Genomic DNA, 19,879 nt, shown 5'->3' on the forward strand with positions numbered 1-19,879 from the left:
GGGATCTTATGTATGTGGTAGTGGACATCCCTATCAGCCCAGTACTGTGATTTAGTCTGATCAGGCGCATTTATGTATGGGTCACTTGCTTTGAAACATATCTGTACGCAAAATAATGTATGCATGTTCAAGTATGTATGATGCAAGTATGTTAATGTAAATTTTTACGATATGATGGCATGTCTACGTTTTTGTAAGTACGTTAATATTCAAGTATGTATGTTCTACTTTAAAATGCATGTGGTTTTATTATGTATTACTTGTTATTATCAGTTTATACATGTTGAGTCTTTAGACTCACTAGACTTGATCGGCGCAGGTGAGGACGAGGTTGAGGAGATGAGAGGTGGGGACCAGTGAGCCGGCTCGGGCTACGCAGAGGCTAAACCCGAGGACCGCCTATGTTTCAAGAATTTCTTTATGCATTTTAAACTCATTTACTCTGATGTTTTGGAAAAACATTTTATGTTGTTTAAAAAAAGTACTTTTGCAAGCTCTTTTACATTCCAAATATTTTGTCAAACATTTTATTTGTGATGCATTTTGAAAGATGATTTTCTTATTTAAGAAAAAAAAATTTTTCCGCAAATTTAAGTAGTTCAAAATATGGTACGTTACATATTGGCTCTGAGCGACGGTTTTTTCGCACTGTAGTCACATCAACATCTGTCATGAACAATAAATGTGGAGCTTTTTTTTTAACTCTGTAGTAGTATTTGAGAATGAGAAATATTTAGGATGTTTTGTACAATAAATCAAAGTAAATAAATTATTGTTTTGTCAAGAAAGTATTGTTTTACATTTAATTGTGGATTTAATTCTAATTATTGTTAAAGATACTTACGATTTTCACCGATGTTATGAGTTGATTCTTGAATCATTGTAATTGGTGCAAAAAAATCATTATTACCAAGATTAGACTCATCTAGAATTGATGATCTTTCATTATCTTGTCTCTTTCGATAATTTGTACGACGGCGAGCCAATTCCATGTTCCTTGCATCCTCATTCATTGATCCTCATCTGGTACGTTGAGCCAATCTCCAATTTATTTGTTGATCTGTTGAACAATATATTTATTTTGTAAGTGTTTTTTGCATCTAGCACACATCAAAAGTATCACTTATAGACCAGGTAAATATTTTTTGAACTATGTATTATACCATGCTGGTTTGAAGTAGAAATGGATGAAGTAAATTCCATTCTTCTAATTTGGTAATTTGATCGACGTCGAGCAAGGTAAAATTGTCGTCGTTGTTGGGTCATAGAATGTATCCTTTCACGTTCGTTATGCGTTAGCATTTGTCGCCTTTCGATGATGTAAGAGCTAGAGTTAGAATTTGTCATGTCCTACATAGAATTATAGAACAATAGTTAATATACTTATGAAAATAAAAAAATAATAGTGGAATACACTTCAGAACAAAAGCGAGAATGGAGTGGTTAATGATTATTTTTGCATGTACGTACATGGCAATGTCGTCAACTATTTGAGGCTATATTTTGCCAATATAGCATTGTTTTTGTCTAAATATGAAAGATATTAAAAATTATCTATATTAATGCTATTGTATTATTATGTTGATTGATCATGAATGAAATTGATTCTTAAAATAGAAATATTTTAATAATTTCTGTAAAAAAATTTCCACAATATAGTATTAAAATGTTTTCTTGAAATTTGGTATGAAAAAGAGCATAGCTGTGAAAACCTTTGTTGTTGATTTGTGACGTCATTTTGGGTTGAAAACATGTTATTGACATTGTTTTCTGATATATGATCTCCCGAACTCGTGGCTTTCATTTTTCAATATTTAGATATCTATAAGAGAAATATATTATCATCACATCGAAGTTAACCTAAAGCATAACCTAATATATACTGAGGGAAGAACCCATTGCCTAAACTATTTAAAGAATCTTCATTAATCTGACATTAAATATGATAAATTTATTGGAAGTTGTGAAGAAATAGTAGTAGAAAAAACGTTAGAGAAGCAGAAGAATAAAGTTTAAATTTTTGTTTTTAAAAAGATGTAAAAGACATGCACTGCAGAATCATGATAAATGGTACAAAATTCGAGTCCAAATATTAAAGAATGGTCTCGAGGTCTGGTTCAGTCTTGAACGCATATGAAAGGTGGCGTCTCATAAGGCAGTTTCAAGTTGTGAGCGTCGTAAAATGCAGTTAATTGGATGAGAGTAAATTGACAGCGCTTATGTAGAGGCCTAAAAATCCGTGTTTGAAAATTTGTGGAAAAATTAAAATTTTCTTTTTAAATAATTAAAATTGCCTCATTCATAAATGAACTGATAAATAAATTTTGATGTTCAAAATGGCAGCGGAAGAAATTAACATTTTCGAAATAACAGTAAAAGTTTATCCGACTATAATTAAAATGTTTGATCAAACAAATAATAATAAATGCTGAACTGAGGTCCTCGGGTCCTACTACTGCCGACTCGAGCTGGCTCACTGGTCCCCGCCCTCGGTCCCGACATCATCAGTACCTACAACAATCAAGTCTAGTGAGTCTAAAGACTCAACATGCATATATCGTAAATAACAAGTAAATAAATAGTAAAATTTTGCATGGGATAAAAATATCATGTCATGAGGCATAATGTGAAAATAACTTGTCATGAGCAATTATAATACGTGCATTACTGAACTGAAAATCATAGTGAAAATGTTTGCTCCTTGGAGCCCTGTACTGAAATAGCATGTAATAATTTTCTGGTGAGATTATGGTCTACGCAAGTGGTCCCTGAACTGAACTGAACTGAGCCGACCGGTAACTGGCGATCGGACCGGTAACAGGCGATCGGGTTTAATAATGTACGTCTGATCAGACTACTGCCACAGTATACTGGGTGAAACAACTGAACTGACCGGTAACTGGCGACCGGACCGGAAACTGGCGACCGGGTATAATCATGATAGTAAAGTGACCACAAGCAATATCGCATAAATCTCAAAATGAATATTTTTGCACGTAATATAATTAATCAACATAATTAAATATCCTGCAATAATTTTACTGAATCGATTGGATCGCTCCCAAGCTCGCTGCAACCTACATATGCCATGAGAAATATGCAATAGCTTTTACTTGACCAAACTATGCAATTAAATCCGAAAACTGAGACAATTGCGCCTACGACTTCGTATTTAATCATGACTCCGTGCCAACCCGAACCAACACCGAACCATCAATTAGTCATGATTAAAATACGCCTTGAATGATGAAATAATGATCCTAAAGTGGTGAGGGTCGAAATCTAGGTGAATGGAGGCCAAAACATGAAACGCTCTTTCGAGAGTCAATTTGGCACATCGCACCGTAAATCCTCGTACGACCTCAAAAATGATCTGAATCACGAACGGCCAAAAACATGACCTTCCTAACTTAATGAGGCACTGTCCAGTCCAACACCATAGGCTAAAAGCCAACCAAGAACTCGAATGAGCCACTGAACCCTCACAGCAAGTTGCTGTCCACAAAATACAGCAGCTGTGCTTTGGTTTCTTGCGTCGTTTTCGAGGCTAATGGCCATTGAGGCTTGAACCACCGACCAAAACCTCTTACCAACATCCTAAGGAATGATTTGAACCATGGCTAAGGGCCCTAGACCAGCCACAATTCGCATGACACCAGCAAACAACCGAACGTTCCAACCGAGAACAAATTCTGCACGTAGGATGCATTGCTTTTGTTTTGCTGTCACGAATCGTTCCAATGGCCATTTGATTGACCATGACACGATCTAGACTTCTAGTGGTATGGTATGAACCGTGGCTAAGGGCCGGAGGCCAACCAAGATCCACACCATTCCCTAAAAATCGAAACAACACTAGCTGTCAAAAATGATAAGCCGAAGGGTGCAGGGGCTGTTCTTGAGTATTTTGTAAAAACCGATTCACCATGGACCAAGCCACCAAAAGGGCGACTTAGTCATGTCTTAGACATGCTAGGGAAGTGTTCTAACCATGGCTATAGGCCTTGGGTCAGCCAAGATCAGATTCATTTCCCTTTGACAGCACAACAGAATTTTCGAAAACTCAAATGGACAAAAATGGTGAGTTGTTGTCATCTTCGGTTTCTATCATGCATGGGGCTTGTTTGAATGGACCAACATGGTCTTAATGCATGCTAGTACATGTCTGGATGTAGCCTAGTGAGCCTGGAGTCGAACCATCCACCTGAAACAACAAAACAAGAGAACTCGTGAAGCTTGTCATGGAAACCGAAAATTCTGCATGATTATTTTTCTGAAAATTCCTTGATGTGTTTCGGTTTTTGCATGGAAATGATGATCATGTAATGTTAAATAATGATAATAGGACTTGATTGAAGAGTCAAGGAAGAACATATGCATGCCTGGTTTCGTTTGAAAGAAAAACGAAAGGATGAGGCGATTCGGCGCGGAGGAGTGGAGCGTTCTTGCTACCTTGATTCTTACTCGGTTTTTCCCTCTTGTTAAAAGCTAGCACCTCTCGATTTTTACACTCTGAAATGGCTCTGAAATCACTCCAATTTTCGGTGGAAAGGGGGGAGAAATGTTGGTTAGGAGGGTGAGGGAAATGGGTGCAATATAATGGGGAATGCAAGACCAAGTATCCTATTTTTAAATTTTGAATTTGGTTTGCTATCAAATGATTTGTTGGGGTGTTTGTTGGAGTGCTAATGACCGATTCCTACATGCTAGACTAGGTTAGGATAATGATCTAGTATTAATTAATTAATTAAGGGTGAAAAGATAACCATGCTAAGGAGTGACAAAGAATGGGTCAAATGGTGAGTTGGCAATGTATTGTTTAGTCATCTAAGGGGGCCGAAAATTTTACAATAAAAATGAAGGGGAAATGTTGATTAGTTAGTAAATCTATAACCCTTAAAAGCCTTACCTATCCTTTAAATAATTTAGTGAATTAACCCCTTAATTATGGAACTTAAATGAATTTATTTTCTACTCACCTCAAGTTGTATATATAATTCCCTAAACCTCCTTATTAACTTAAATTAACTTACTTGCTAGCTAAAATAAATTCTGGAAATGTTTTCTGAATCTTAAATTTTATCTCTAAACTCCAATTTCAGTCCGACCTCACTGAAATAACTGAAATGATAAAAATTAAACTACTACGTAAAATAATTAAATTTAAATACTCATGCAATAAAATCATTTTAATTTAAACACTAAAATTATGCATGGCTTATACGTAGTCTAATTTACGGGTTCTACAGCTTATCACAAATGAATCTAAGAACACCGAATAATGAAGATGAAAAAAACCTGAGAGAATAAAGAGTTGGACAAAATTTAAAACCTTGATCTACAAATACAAATTTGAAAACATTCATAAGGGGGAATCCGAATCTTACATTAAAAATGTGCGTCATATTTTCAAGATTTTAGAATTCAAAAGATAAATTAAAAAAATGGAAAACACTCATAAGGGCTAAAAACATTACTAAAAAAGAAAGGGATAAAAATCAAAACTTTGTAAAAAGATCACCAAGACACCGTTTAGTTACTCTAGCATGTCCAATTTTTTAATAAATAGTAAAAGATATAAAAGATGTAATAGTAGTTTTATATATATAATTTTAAAAAATATTATATGGCATTATGGTCACTATTCCGTAGGGATAAAATTAAATAATGAGTATTTTATGATACTATTTTATAACAAAAGAACTCGTAATAAAATCTGAAGTTGATCTCTTTCAGCTTCACTAATGAATGAACAAAAATTCAATATAAAAATCTAAAAGAATATATGTTTTAATGTGTAATTGAATATTGATTGACAAAGAAAGATAAAAGTAAAATCAATAGTACATAAAGGAGAATTTAATAATTAGATTGGTCGGCATTATGCAAACCTGAAATGAATAAATAAATCAATTTGTTGAGTTGTAGTGATGACCTAAGGAAAATGGTATCCAGAGATCCAGAAAATAGAGTCATACACAAAGATAGCTCGTCTCCACGATCCTCACATCAAGATTTTATCAGTGAGATACATCCATAATAATATCATAAATTAATTCAAATAACTTAACAATATCAAACTTTTGCCTAATTGTTTAGTTTATAAAAACTCATAAAATTTCAGTTTATATGCCTTCGGAATTTTTCCCATAACTTGACCAAAACTCACCAAATTTTCATTCTTTTAATTTTATTGGAAAGCTAACTCATTCTAGCACATTTCAATTGTTCAACGCTTATTGAAATTAATTGATTAATAATGCCGAAAACAACCCATACCAGCACACAGATGCAAAGCAAAGCGGTAGCATTTTCCTCTTCGACACATATTGGTAGAAAGTTGATAAGATTTTCATGCTTGATCAAAATCGAGTTATTCAAATTTTAAGTGCAAGTCATCTCAAAGTCCAATAATTCATCACCACAGAGTTATGCCAAATAGAATCATATAACTGGCCTTTATACCAAACCACAACACTCGATTAGCTCGTGTAGACAATAACTCAACATGAGGTGATATAAAATACTACCATCCAATTTGAAATCAACATTTACTCTTATCAAGAAGCAAAGACAATGTACATTTGTGTCCACCAAATATATCATGTATTGAATATTTATCATTGAAACGATGAAAAGTAAATTTTAGCAATGAAAAAAATTTACGGTTACACTACCAATGGTTCAAAAAGACTATTTATGCACATTTTATAAAACATTTAAGGGCAATGACTAATGTTGCAATTAAAACTTGATGATTAAATTACAATTTCATCAAACTTCAAAATGTCTTTACAATACTAAAAAGAAAGGATGTGGGGAAAGAAACAATATGTTATTCATCGAGCATAAAATTGGATTTGAAAATAAGAAAACAATAAAATGGATGTTAAACCAACCGCAATTATTGAACTGAGTGTCACCCTTACTGATAAAATTTAAGCAGATCACAAATTAACCGTTTGAAGAACCATCTGCATGAAAAATCATAAGTTAAACAAATTTAATCACAATAAAAATCTTGAAATTTAATCAAAATTATTCAATTTATTTCTGAATGAGATCCAAAATAAAGTGAAAAGATATCCACCAAATTACATTGGTCTGTGCACTTAATTAACCACTCTCTCCCCCAACATAATATCATCCACCATAAGTAAAATGATTATATAGAACCTCATTGCCCTTCAATAAAAATTTATATATATGTAAAAAAATTATAAGGTGATGATATAGTTTAATTATTTTTGAAACAAAATATTACAGAAAATTAGATTATTTTTTATAGTTAATGTTATGGCTATATTTGTCATTCTTTACCAACAAATAAGTGAGAAATGATTATTCATTTATGAAAAAAACGACGATCACATGAAAATAAAATACGAATTCGATATTGAATATTCAAAGGAAAATTCGAAAAATGGATCATCTAAATCAACAAAGAAATCACTAAAAAATCATACAAATGATGTCCATTGATTTATATAAAATCCAAACAACATTTCCATTTCTCATTGACTATCATATAATTGACTTCCATGGTAAATAAAACCAAAAACACAACAAAATCAAATAAATTCAATCTAATATACCTCAAATATAAATTAAAACCATCACATGCTTCCAAAAATAAGCCACCAGATCTAATCACGAGAATCATTCGGTGTACAGACCTTCCATTTTCAAACGTACTTACCGGTTCAAAATCACACAATAAAATCTAGAGTCGATTAAGGGGAAGAAGGGAAAAAGTTGAAAGGGAAGAAATATATATTTAAAAAAATACACTATAATATGATATCTCGATTTTCTGTTTTTCAGAGAATATGTTTTCTACGTTGGGATTGAGGGAAGAAGAGAGGAACGTGGGGATTTCAGAAAATCTGGTATCTTGATTTTCTGTTTTTGAGAGAATCTGTTTTCTGCGTTGGATTTGAGGGAAGAATAAAAACATGGGGAAAAATTAAAAGGAGATGCAGGGGCATTTTTGGGTAATTAGTAAAAAACAGACCAAGACACCATACTGTTTTTATATGGGCTTTAACTTTAATAAATAGTAAAAGATATAGTAATAGTTATGCTTGAGTAAATCTCACGAAGAACCTCAAATAAAAGTTACTATTCCTCGAGCAACACAACCAGCTATCTTGTAGAATTCAACAATCAAAGAAATAAAAATACAATAATTTTTATATACTGAATATGAGGAAAAAAATATGAAAATTGTAGTTTGAAATTTTATTTCTTGAAGAAATTACATAATAAAGAATATGTAAGGTAAACACCTACTCTAAAAGTCCATTATCACCACATAAAAAATTTCAAACTACATTTTGAGATTTTTTTTATTTTACAAATAAAATAAATTAGTAAGCAAACCCAATAGCTCAAAGTAAATTGTATCGTACTGCTCTAGGAGATGTTAGAGAGCATTGTAATTAAGCGTGGCTTCGAAAAGGCTGCATGCTTATGGAGCACTGAAAATTAGAGAGCAGTGCATAACAATGATAATTTTGGGCAAATATCGCATTCATTCATGGAACATAATTATTCATGTCATCGTCAAATTATCTTAACATCCAAAAAGAATTTCCCTTTCACAAAATGCTAATGGTTCATAATTTCAAGAGCGACTTTTGTGTTCATCAAATCTCACTTTTCCCATTATTTTCTCTCTCCAAAACGCTCTATATGTAGCCAAGCGACACTGCACCCCATTCCTTCATAGTCATAAACCTTATCTCAGCTCGTTCCTAAGTTATGGTTTTCAAACACGTAAACAACGACACAAACATCACTGTGAAATTATTTTTCAACTTTGCATCACTGCCAAAGTATAAATGAGAAATGAATTAAAACTTTAGAACACCATGTTCACATATTATGTCAAACGGTTGGTGTGCAAATTGAGTTATGTCCAAACCTTAGGGAAAACGACACAAACATCATTCAACAAACTGAAACAAAAAACAATATGTACTCTTTGCCAAATTAGAAAGGAATTGATTCTGTAAAAAGAAGTTCGTCAGTGAAGATCATAACCAGACACATAATTATAAAAAGGAATGAAGTTACTTATATCATAATAATACCTATAAAGCATAAGGGATCATGATATCCATTTCACAGTACGAAATAATACCCATGGGGTAAGAAACTTTCATTACTCATTGTTCTACATCAACTTTGAATAATGGTAAATTCATTCACTCCTGCGTCGTGTACATCAATTAAAATAAATGCAGAACTATATACATACATTTTTTGTGATGTGAAATCATGCGCCAAGAAATTTATATGTGTGCAAGTAAAAATCAAGATCTGAAAATTGGAGAAACGTAAAAATAAGGTTCTTACCATCGCATGACTGAAGAATTGCATTCAAGAGATTTAACTGTTGGTCCCACGTACGGAATTGGAGATAATAAAACCCGAAAATAAAGAATAAATTGGACACCGAGATTTACGTGGAAAACCCCTAAAAATTATTAGGGTAAAAACCACGGGCAAGATGAAAAGAATTTCCACTATAATATTTTACTGGTGTACAACTCACTCACTGTGTTTCCAAAGAGAACACAAACTCTCTTAATACAGGAACAAACACCTATCAAATATTATAGAACACAATCAAATATGTGTATACTGAGAGAGGAACTCAGAATGGGATGCCTTGAAATGTTCGAATGATGCATCTATTTATAGATGCATCATCCAGTGTGAACCAGGAAATTGCGCACAATTTCATCACGCAATTTCCATCCAACTTTGTTGACCCACGAAATATGCCAACCCTCCACGTTTAAAAAACTCAGCCAACTTTGATTATTCCACCCGACATGCATCTATTGCATGTCGGTTACCGAAATTTCTCCCACTTGGAGATTTGATTGAGAATCAAATACATCTCCACACATCCTTTCAATCTTGCCATTACCTGCTGCTTACGTTTCTGCTAGGCCATTGAGGATCTACACCACTCAAACCTATCAGTGTTCACTGGCTTGGTCAGAAAATCAGCTATGTTATCTTTCGTATGGATCTTCTGCATATCCACGCTTCCTTCTTCTACTACTTCTCGTACAAAGTGAAATTGTACTCCAATGTGTTTAGTCCTAGAATGAAAGGCTGGATTCCTTGCGATGTGCAAGGCACTCTGACTGTCGCAAAACAAAGAAACATTTTCTTGTTTGTGCCCGATCTCCTCCAATAACCTTTTAGTCCATATTGCCTCCTTGCAAGCTTGAGTAGCTGCCATGTATTCTGCCTCTGTTGTAGATAATGCCACAACTGTCTGCAGTTTTGAAACCCAGCTTACTGCTCCTCCTGCAAGTGTAAACACATAACCAGTAGTAGATTTCCTCTTATCAAGATCACTTGCATAATCTGAATCGACATAGCCCCTGAGTGTAAAATCTGATCCCCCATAACATAATGCAGCATTCGAGGTACCCTTAATGTATCTAAGGATCCTCTTAACAGTGCTCCAATGCTCTCGTCCAGGATTCGCCATATACCGACTAACTGCTCCCACTGCTTGAGCAATGTCTGGTCTTGTACAGATCATGGCGAACATCAAACTTTCCACTGCTGATGCATACGGTACTCGAGACATCTCCATCCTCTCTGCTTCACTGCTAGGACACATCTCGGAGGATAACTTGAAGTTAACAGGAAGAGGGGTCGATATTGGCTTACTATCTTGCATGTTGAAGCGTTGCAAGACTTTCTTCAAATAATTTTTCTGGGAAAGTCAAATCTTTCTGTTACTTATGTCTCGGTGAACTTGCATCCCTAGAATCTTGTTTGCCGGTCCCAAGTCCTTCATATCAAATTCCCTAGCCAACTGTGCCTTCAATCCTTGGACCTGATCTTTGTTGGGGCCTGCCACCAACATGTCGTCCACATACAACAGCAAAATATATAATCATCACCAGACCTCTTGAAATATGTACAAGGGTTTGCACTCAGTCTGTTGTATCCAAGGCTCATGATATAGGAATCAAATCTCTTGTACCAACACCTCGGCGCCTGTTTGAGACCGTACAGAGATTTGTTCAACCTGCAAACCAAGTTCTCTTTGCCTTTTTCCGCAAAACCTTCTGGCTGAAGCATTTAGATTTCTTCTTCAAGATCTCCATGAAGAAACGCAGTTTTCACATCTAGCTGTTCTAGATGTAGGTCAAACACCGCACACAATGCCAACACCACTCTGACTGTTGTAAGCCGAACCACATGAGAAAATATTTCATTGAAGTCAATGCCTTCTTTCTGAGCATATCCTTTTACCACCAACCTAGCACGATACCGCTCCACTTGGTTATTGCCATCACGTTTGATCTTATAGACCCATCTGTTTCCAATGGCTTTCCTCCCTCGTGGTAGTGTAACAAGATCCCAAGTTTTATTCCTGTCTAATGCCTCCAACTCTTCTTGCATTGCTATCATCCACAAGGATACATCCGAGCTTTGAGTAGCCTCGTGGAAACTTGATGGCTCACCATCCTCTGATAATAGACAATATGCAATGTTGCTTTTAGTGACATAATCTGAAAGCCAACCTGGTGATCTTCTGTCTCGAGTTGACTGCCTCACATTGAAAACCTCATACTCAACATGTTCTTGTTCTTCGTGCTCTGGTACTGCTTCACAAGAAACTTGACCTTCGTCCGTCTTATTTTCCACCTGAAAAATAGTAGTTTCTGAATTCAGTGTGCCTTTGTCTCCCTTTACTTTATCTTCCTCGAAGATAACATCCCTGCTGATGACAAGCTTGTGAACAGTAGGATCCCACAAGCGAAACCCCTTTACTCCATCAGCATAACCCAAGAAGATACATTTTCTGGATTTCGAATCCAACTTTGATCTTTCTTGCTCATTGTACAGAACGTACACCGGACTTCCAAATGTATGCAAATGAGAATAATCTGTCGGCTTTCCGGTCCACATCTCCATCGAAGTCTTCAGATCAATCGCCACTGAAGGAGAACGATTGATAATATAACAAGCGGTTTTGACTGCTTCTGCCCAAAATGACTTTTCTAGACCTGCAGCCCTCAACATAGCTCTTGTTCTGTCTAACAAGGTTCTGTTCATCCGCTCCGCCACTCCATTCTGTTGAGGTGTGTAAGCCGTCGTGAATTGTCTCTTGATGCCCTCATGTTGACAATATGCATCAAACTCGTCACTGGTATATTCTCCTCCATTGTCAGTCCTCAAACACTTGATTTTCTTTTCAGAATCAAGTTCAACTCGCGCTTTGAATTCTTTGAAGATCTGGAAAACATCTGATTTCTTCTTGATTGGATACACCCAACATCTCCTAGAGAAATCATCAATAAACGAGACAAAGTATCTCGCTCCTCCTAGGGATACAACTGGTGCTTGCCAAACATCTGAATGAATCAGCTCCAATATGCTTTTGCTCCTGGCAGTAGAAGTGCCAAACTTTAATCTGTGTTGTTTACTGGTAACACAGTGCTCACAAAAGGGTAGTGATACTTTTGTAAGTCCCGGCAGCAGCTTCCGTTCTGAGAGAATTTTCAACCCCCGTTCTGACATATGCCCGAGCTTTCTATGCCATAACACTGTTAATTCTTCTCCTGAACCAATTGATGCAACAGCTAGTTCTGCCTCTTTGTGTGTTTCTCCCAAAAGTACATACAGATTTGCAGCAACCTTTTCCGCCTTCATAACCACAAGCGCGCCCTTCACAATTTTCATAATCCCGTTCTCGATACGAGTTTTGCACCCGATGTCATCCAATTGCCCCAAGGACAAAAGATTTTTCGTCAGTCCTTTCACATGTCGTACCTCCTGTATGGTGCGAATGGTGCCATCAAACATTTTAATTTTGATAGTACCGACCCCAGCGATTTCCAAGGCATGGTCATTTTCCATGAATACAGATCCTCCTGAGACTGGTTCATAATGATCAAACCATTCTCTCCGAGACGTCATGTGCCACGTCGCACCTGAATCCATTATCCATGTGTCACAAAATTTGTGTCTGCCTTCTGCAACTGTTGCCGCTTCGCTGAATAATATTTCACCACTGCCTGAAGTACTGGCCACATTTCCTTGAGAACTTTTATCGATACTCGTACACTCTCTCTTGAAGTGCCCTTTACCGCCACATTTAAAGCAGTAAATATTTTTCTTCTTACTTCTTGACTTTGCTCTACCTCGCCTTTGACTCCCACTGGAGTCACGGTCCATAAATCTTCCTCTTATCATCGGTAAAGCCTCTGCTTGCTTCGATGTTACCAACCTATCTTCCTTATTCTTCCGTCGGCTTTGTTCTCCGAGAACCGCAGTTAAGACATCGTCGAATCTTAGAAAGCCCATCAGAATATTGTTGGTAATGTTGATGATAAGTTGATCGTATGAATCTGGTAGACTTTGAAGTAGAAGCTCCGCACGTTCATTTTCCCTTATTTTATGCCCCACGGAAGTGAGTTGGGCAAATAGAGTATTTAGTGTATTGATATGATCGGTCATCGATGAGGATTCCGCCATCCGAAGAGTATAAAGCCTTCTCTTTAGGAAAATCATGTTGTGTAGCGACTTGACCTCGTACATCTTTGTCAGAGTATCCCAGATAACTTTGGCTGTTTTTATCTCAGAGATACTTGACAAAACTTCGTCAGCTATAGCCAAGTGTAAATTGGCAACAGCATTATCATTCATCTCGTTCCACTTTCCATCATCTGTAATCTCCACCGGTCTATTTCCAATAGCCGCCAAGCAATTTTCCTTTCTTAAAACTGTTTGTATCTTTATTTTCCACAGCATAAAATTGCTTCCGTTGAATTTTGCTATCTCGTACCTTCCCGCCATTATGTCTACAACAATTTTAGTAGACTGGACAAAATAATCCCGCCTTAAATAAAAAAAATCTCAAAAAATCTTTTCTGATGTGGAAGATCAGTCTAGGCTGCAACCACAAAGCATACTCAGAATTTTAAGAAATTTTAAACCAAGGCTCTGATACCACTTGTTGGTCCCACGTACGGAATTTGAGATAATAAAACCCGAAAATAAAGAATAAATTGGACACCGAGATTTACGTGGAAAACCCTAAAAATTATTAGGGTAAAAACCACGGGTAAGATGAAAAGAATTTCCACTATAATATTTTACTGGTGTACAACTCACTCACTGTGTTTCCAAAGAGAACACAAACTATCTTAATACAGGAGAACAAACACCTATCAAATATTATAGAACACAATCAAATATGTGCATACTGAGAGAGGAACTCAGAATGGGATGCCTTGAAATGTTCGAATGATGCATCTATTTATAGATGCATCATCCAGTGTGAACCAGGAAATTGCGCACAATTTCATCACGCAATTTCCATCCAACTTTGTTGACCCACGAAATATGCCAACCCTCCACGTTTAAAAAACTCAGCCAACTTTGATTATTCCACCCGACATGCATTTATTGCATGTCGGTTACCGACATTAACTTGAAAGACAACATGTTGTGTGATAGAAGTTTGGGATAGGAGATTTAACCTAGATATGAAAATTGGAGAAACATGAATGAAGTTTTAGTCTTTGAAGATAATCTGAGATTTGGTGGCTGATTTGGTTGGAACATGAAGAACGTGCATATGTGAATTGAGGGTATATTAGATAATTTAAAAAACAGATCACGACACCGTTTAGTTATTTTTAAGTGACTAACTTTAATAAATAGTAAAAAAAAAGATATATATATATATATATATATATAATATATAGTATTTACAAAAACCCTAAATTTGTTGAAGAGAAGAAGCGTTCTCGGCTTCCGATCTCTGTGCCCTCCTCAGCTATCACAAAATGAAGGTCTTTCTCTCCATTTCTGTGATGTTTATATATCTGAAGAATTATTTTTGTTATTTTTTCTTCATTTTCTGTTTAATTTGACAGTTCAATATTGCGAATCCGACAACTGGATGTCAGAAGAAGCTTGAGATTGACGATGACCAAAAACTGTATGTTGTGGTTTTACATTTATTTCTCAGCCTCAATTGCTATTGTTGATTTATTTTCGGGTAAATTATGCAAGTGTTTGAAGATTGTGGTTTGTATGGCATTCCTTAGCTAATGTTGTCTTTATCTCTGTTAAATTGTATTTGAAGTTGATTAACACACGGTTGCTTGAGTCAGTTGTATTGACTGACTCCTTGATGGCTTTTGAAATGGGGGGATAAGCATTAGGGGCTGATATGTCGGCACATAGTTGTATTTGATGTTTGAAGGAGGGAGAGCTAGGTGTAAATCACTGATGGTCTGGAAGGATTTGCATATTGTGCTGCGATATTCTTTGTTACCTACTGCGACATTACTGGTTACGCAAATATTTATTATTTAGCTGCTCTATAAACTGTTTATTTCGTGTGATTTTCATGGGACTCGTGGATTAGGGGATATAGTACCCATCTCTGAAGATGATTAAATGACACGATGTACATTAGTAAACAACTAGATATAAATGGTCAAATTGGTCTACATTATTTGTATATGTTCTCGAATCGGTTAATTTTACATTGGAAATCCGCATGTGGAAGCTCAAATATCATCTGGTTACATGGTTTTTCAGTCATTTTGCTGTCTTAAAGTCGCCATGCCAATATAGCCTCAGTATATATAAGTTCGTTCAGCTTATTGGATCTCATTCATAAGAAAATCTTGGTTTCTTCATTCCCAAAATTGCAGCCGGGTGTTTTGGGACAAGAGGATCTCTCAGGAGGTTGTCGGTGATGCCCTGGGTGAGGTATGCTATTTTTTTTTTATTGGAAGTGAATTTCGCTTGTTGAGTTTCACCCATGATCTATGTGATGGGGTTCATTTTAATGATGAACATCACTAATTATTTTACAGGAGTTCAAGGGCTACGTGTTCAAGATCATGGGAGGTTGTGACAAGCAAGGTTTCCCAATGAAGCAAGGTGTGTTGACACCAGGCCGTGTCAGACTCTTGCTGCACAGAGGTATGTAGAATTATTTGGATGGCATTTCATATTTAGTTTCTATCTTTATCTTTTTTACGAGACCTGCATTGCATGTTTGTTTAAACAGGTACCCCATGCTTCCGTGGATACGGTAGGAGAATTGGAGAGCGCAGGAGGAAGTCTGTTCGTGGATGTATTGTTAGCCCTGATCTCTCGGTTTTGAACTTAGTAATTGTTAAAAAGGGTGATAATGAATTGCCTGGGTTGACTGACGTAGAGAAGCCAAGGATGAGAGGTCCAAAGAGGGCTTCAAAGATCCGCAAGCTCTTCAACCTTTCCAAAGAAGACGATGTCAGAAAGTATGTCAACACTTATCGCCGAACATTCACCACCAAGGCTGGTGAGATACTGTGTCCATTTTCTCTGATAGCTCTTCCAGATAATTTAAATTTCACGTTTTAACCTTTTAAACTTGTGTTCTTGGGTACAATACAGGTAAGAAAGTCAGCAAAGCTCCTAAGATTCAGAGGTTGGTGACTCCCTTAACTTTGCAGAGGAAGAGAGCTAGAATTTCCGACAAGAAGAAGAGAATTGCCAAGGCCAAAACCGAGGCTGCGGAGTACCAGAAGCTTCTTGCTACTCGATTGAAGGAACAAAGGGAAAGGCGCAGTGAAAGCTTGGCTAAAAAGAGGTCTCGGCTGTCTGCAGCATCGAAGCCTTCCGCTGCTGCTGCTTAAGCAAATCTCTAGGTAGCAATTCTTGTTACAAGTTGAGTTGTGTCGTGGTCCAGTGCCATTTCGGATTTATGCAATTGAAAGTTGCTAGAATGGTCTTTTTCCATCTATCATTGCTCAGTTGTTTCTGACCATCGATTTTGGGATATTATTGGTTTTGTTGACGTTCATCGCCCTAATAGGGTACGTCTCTATATTGCCTTCGTGTGAATCAATAAGTTAAATCAAATAATTATACTTTTATCATCATTATTATTATTTTCATTATTAGTCATAATTTTATTGTTAATACTAGCTATTTTTGCCCACTAGTCGTTTTTTATGTCAATTATATTTTTGGAGTTAAGTTGGAAAATTTATTTTATTTGAAATTTTGACTTGGTTTATGTTCATCATGTTACATATGTCTAATTAAAAAATATTTGAATTAAAATAAATAATTGAAAGGATCCAACTAATCATTCGTGGTTTGTCTCACGAAAATTCGTAATATTATATTTTTAAAAATCGTCCATGATTATTGGTTTTGGAACCGGTCCGACCGACTATTATTCATGGTCTCACGAAAAATTAAAAATATTCTATTTGTATAAACCACAACATATGTTTTCGATGACCTTTTTCAATGAGTTTTAACATACGTCCTACGGGCTTTGATGCCAGGATAACCTTGAGCTATACTAATGAATTAGAGCTAACAAGGAGTAAATGATCCAAGTCAACACCGGCAAAGATTTCTTGATTCCTCACATGATCAGTGTTTTCAAAATTGGACCAGCCGATCCGAGTTGAACCAATGATCAGACCAATCCGGACATATGTAAAAACCCAAAAAAAAGGTTTAACTTGTAAAAACCAAAAAGAATTAGAAAAACTGGAAACAGACGTTTGGTCAAAACCAGTGTTCTAAAAAGCCCGCTTAAACTTGAAGCTCGACAAAAACGCCCCGCTTCGGAGAAAAGCGGAAAAAAGCTGTTAAACTGCAGTTTGACCGAATTAAATGTAATTAAGACGTTTCATTAAGTGTGTTTAAGCACAATTAATCGCATCTATTTATTTTTAAATTCTTTTTTTGAAGGTATGTTTTTGTATTTTAAATAATAAAATAAGTTTGTAATTTAGATTTTTATTTTTTAATTTTAATTATGGTTAAACATGTCTGACAATAATTTGACAAATATTTAGCATTTTTTAATGTGGTCTAGTTGCAAAATCAAATAAAGATTGTAATTTTGAGATTTTTATGTTTTTATAAATATGAAAATTAATGCATCAAACTTAAATTTATCATATTTATGTATTATTTTATCTATTTATTGGTTTGAGATAATTACAATTACACTAAAAATAAAAAAACGTTTTTTCACGCTTAAACATGTGTTAATCTCGCTTAAACTTAAAAAGCTTAGAGCTCGACATCCGCATTTCAGGACGCTTCACGTTTTTTAGAACCTTGGTTAAAACCGTCGGAGTCTGTAAATTTATTAAGAAAAATTGGTCCAAATATTTAATCCTCACTCTCAATTTCTGACCCCCAAAACCAAATATCACTTTCAAGTCTTCAAGAGCTGCCACTTTCGTCGCCCAATGCACCAACGCCCACTTTTCGGAACAAAAAATTGACACCATATTTGAAGAACTCTCGACTCCTGCTTTCTACTAACTAGTTATTTTGCACACGCGATGTATGTGTATAAATTTTTTTATAATTATCAAAAGATTAAAGTGAAATTTGACAACTTATTAAGTGACTAAAGTGCTATTTGAATTGCTGTAATTAAAAAAAACAAAAGTGTTTTTTGAAATTAAAAATAGAAATAAAAAAAGTGTAATAATAATATAACATAAGGGTAAAATTGGAAGATTAAAAAACAGACCAAGACATTTTTTTGTCTCTATTATACAGATTCTTAATAATAGTAATACCGTATATTGGATGAAATCTCAACCCCGAAGATATCGTCATCTTCGCTGTTCGTTTCTTTTTTTCATCAACTATACATTAACATTCAATATTTTTTTTTAATGATAAAAAAAATTATGTCTTATTCTGTAACGCCCCGAAAATTTAAAAATCCACGCGAACCACATGCATGCAATTATTAAATTCTTTGTGTATTTCAATTAAATGATTTAATTGCATTAATTAATTATGTGGTGCATTTTTAAATGTTTAAAATATATTTTTCTACATGATTGCGTTAAAATGTATTTTTAAAGGTTATTCGCGTTGCGATCGAGGAACGGAGACCGAGGGCTGAAAAATAGAAAATGTTTTATTAAATAATTGTTTTTGATTATTTAAAATATGGGTGATGCTTTTTATTATTTTTGAAGATATGGGGTTTTGAGGTGATTTTATACGCCGGGACGTAATTTTTATCGGTGTTGGATTTTCAACAAAAATACGAACTTTTTGGCAACCCGGCTATTAAATTCACAAACTATTTTTACAAAAACTATTTTAATTAAATTATAATTAAGCATTAATGGGCCTAAATTTATGCTTAATGGGCCTAAGCTTAATTAAGGAATTATTAACTATAAAATAAGCTAAACCCACACCAAACCCTCACTTATCACACGCCACTTTCATAATTCAGCACACCAATTCCCCCAAATCATAATACACGATACACACATAGAATATTTTGAAGAGAAAAGTTCGAAATTTCAAGGAGGATTCAGCCTAGGTTTCTTGTCGCCGTTCTTCGCAGTCGTCAACGTAAATTCGTACGTAAATTACGCAAAGGCACACCTTAATCTCCCTTTTCTCATCCATCATGTCATAATATTTGTTTGAATTGTTGTATGCATGAAAACATGAATTATTATTCAGAATTTTCGTACTTCTCATGCGCATGCTTGGAACTTTTGATTTCTATGCCCAAATTTCATGTCCTGTTCGTGTTTAGGGGCTGCCATGTTTAGGGTGAGGTTAAGGATTGATTATGTGACATGTTTACATGACATTTTAAGCAGTTTTCTACTTACATTCATTAAAATATATTTTTAAGGATTATTAGAGTTGCGATCGAGGAACGGAGACTGAGGGCTGAAAAATGTAAAAATGTTTTTATTAAATAATTGTTTTTAATTATTTAAAATATGGTTGATGTTTTTTCATTTTTGAAAATAAGGGTTTTTGAGGTGATTTTAAACGTCGAGACGTAAATTTTATCGGTGTTGGTTTT

At 35.2% G+C, this 19,879-nt stretch overlaps 1 protein-coding gene and 2 long non-coding RNA genes across 3 annotated transcripts; 1 reads left to right on the top strand and 2 right to left on the bottom strand.

Annotated features, from left to right (window-relative positions):
* Positions 1-647: 647 nt before the first annotated feature.
* On the bottom strand, positions 648-1,383 carry LOC142548076 (uncharacterized). Its single transcript, XR_012820869.1, has 3 exons — positions 1,164-1,383; positions 845-1,060; positions 648-666 (listed from the first exon to the last, which is right to left on the bottom strand). It is a non-coding gene; the product is annotated as an uncharacterized LOC142548076 (long non-coding RNA).
* Positions 1,384-1,697: 314 nt separating this feature from the next.
* On the bottom strand, positions 1,698-9,380 carry LOC142549161 (uncharacterized). Its single transcript, XR_012821108.1, has 3 exons — positions 9,131-9,380; positions 5,892-7,813; positions 1,698-1,822 (listed from the first exon to the last, which is right to left on the bottom strand). It is a non-coding gene; the product is annotated as an uncharacterized LOC142549161 (long non-coding RNA).
* A 5,368-nt stretch (positions 9,381-14,748) lies between these two features.
* LOC142549162 (small ribosomal subunit protein eS6-like) lies at positions 14,749-16,849 on the top strand. Its single transcript, XM_075657975.1, has 6 exons — positions 14,749-14,843; positions 14,928-14,992; positions 15,717-15,774; positions 15,882-15,990; positions 16,079-16,351; positions 16,447-16,849. Exons 1-6 carry the CDS (start codon positions 14,838-14,840, stop codon positions 16,686-16,688), a joined length of 753 nt encoding a protein of 250 aa, XP_075514090.1. The 5' UTR covers positions 14,749-14,837; the 3' UTR covers positions 16,689-16,849.
* The last annotated feature ends 3,030 nt before the right edge of the window (positions 16,850-19,879 follow it).

This window comes from Primulina tabacum, chromosome 6 (genome assembly GCF_025594145.1).
Source record: "Primulina tabacum isolate GXHZ01 chromosome 6, ASM2559414v2, whole genome shotgun sequence".
Taxonomy (NCBI): Eukaryota; Viridiplantae; Streptophyta; class Magnoliopsida; order Lamiales; family Gesneriaceae; genus Primulina; species Primulina tabacum.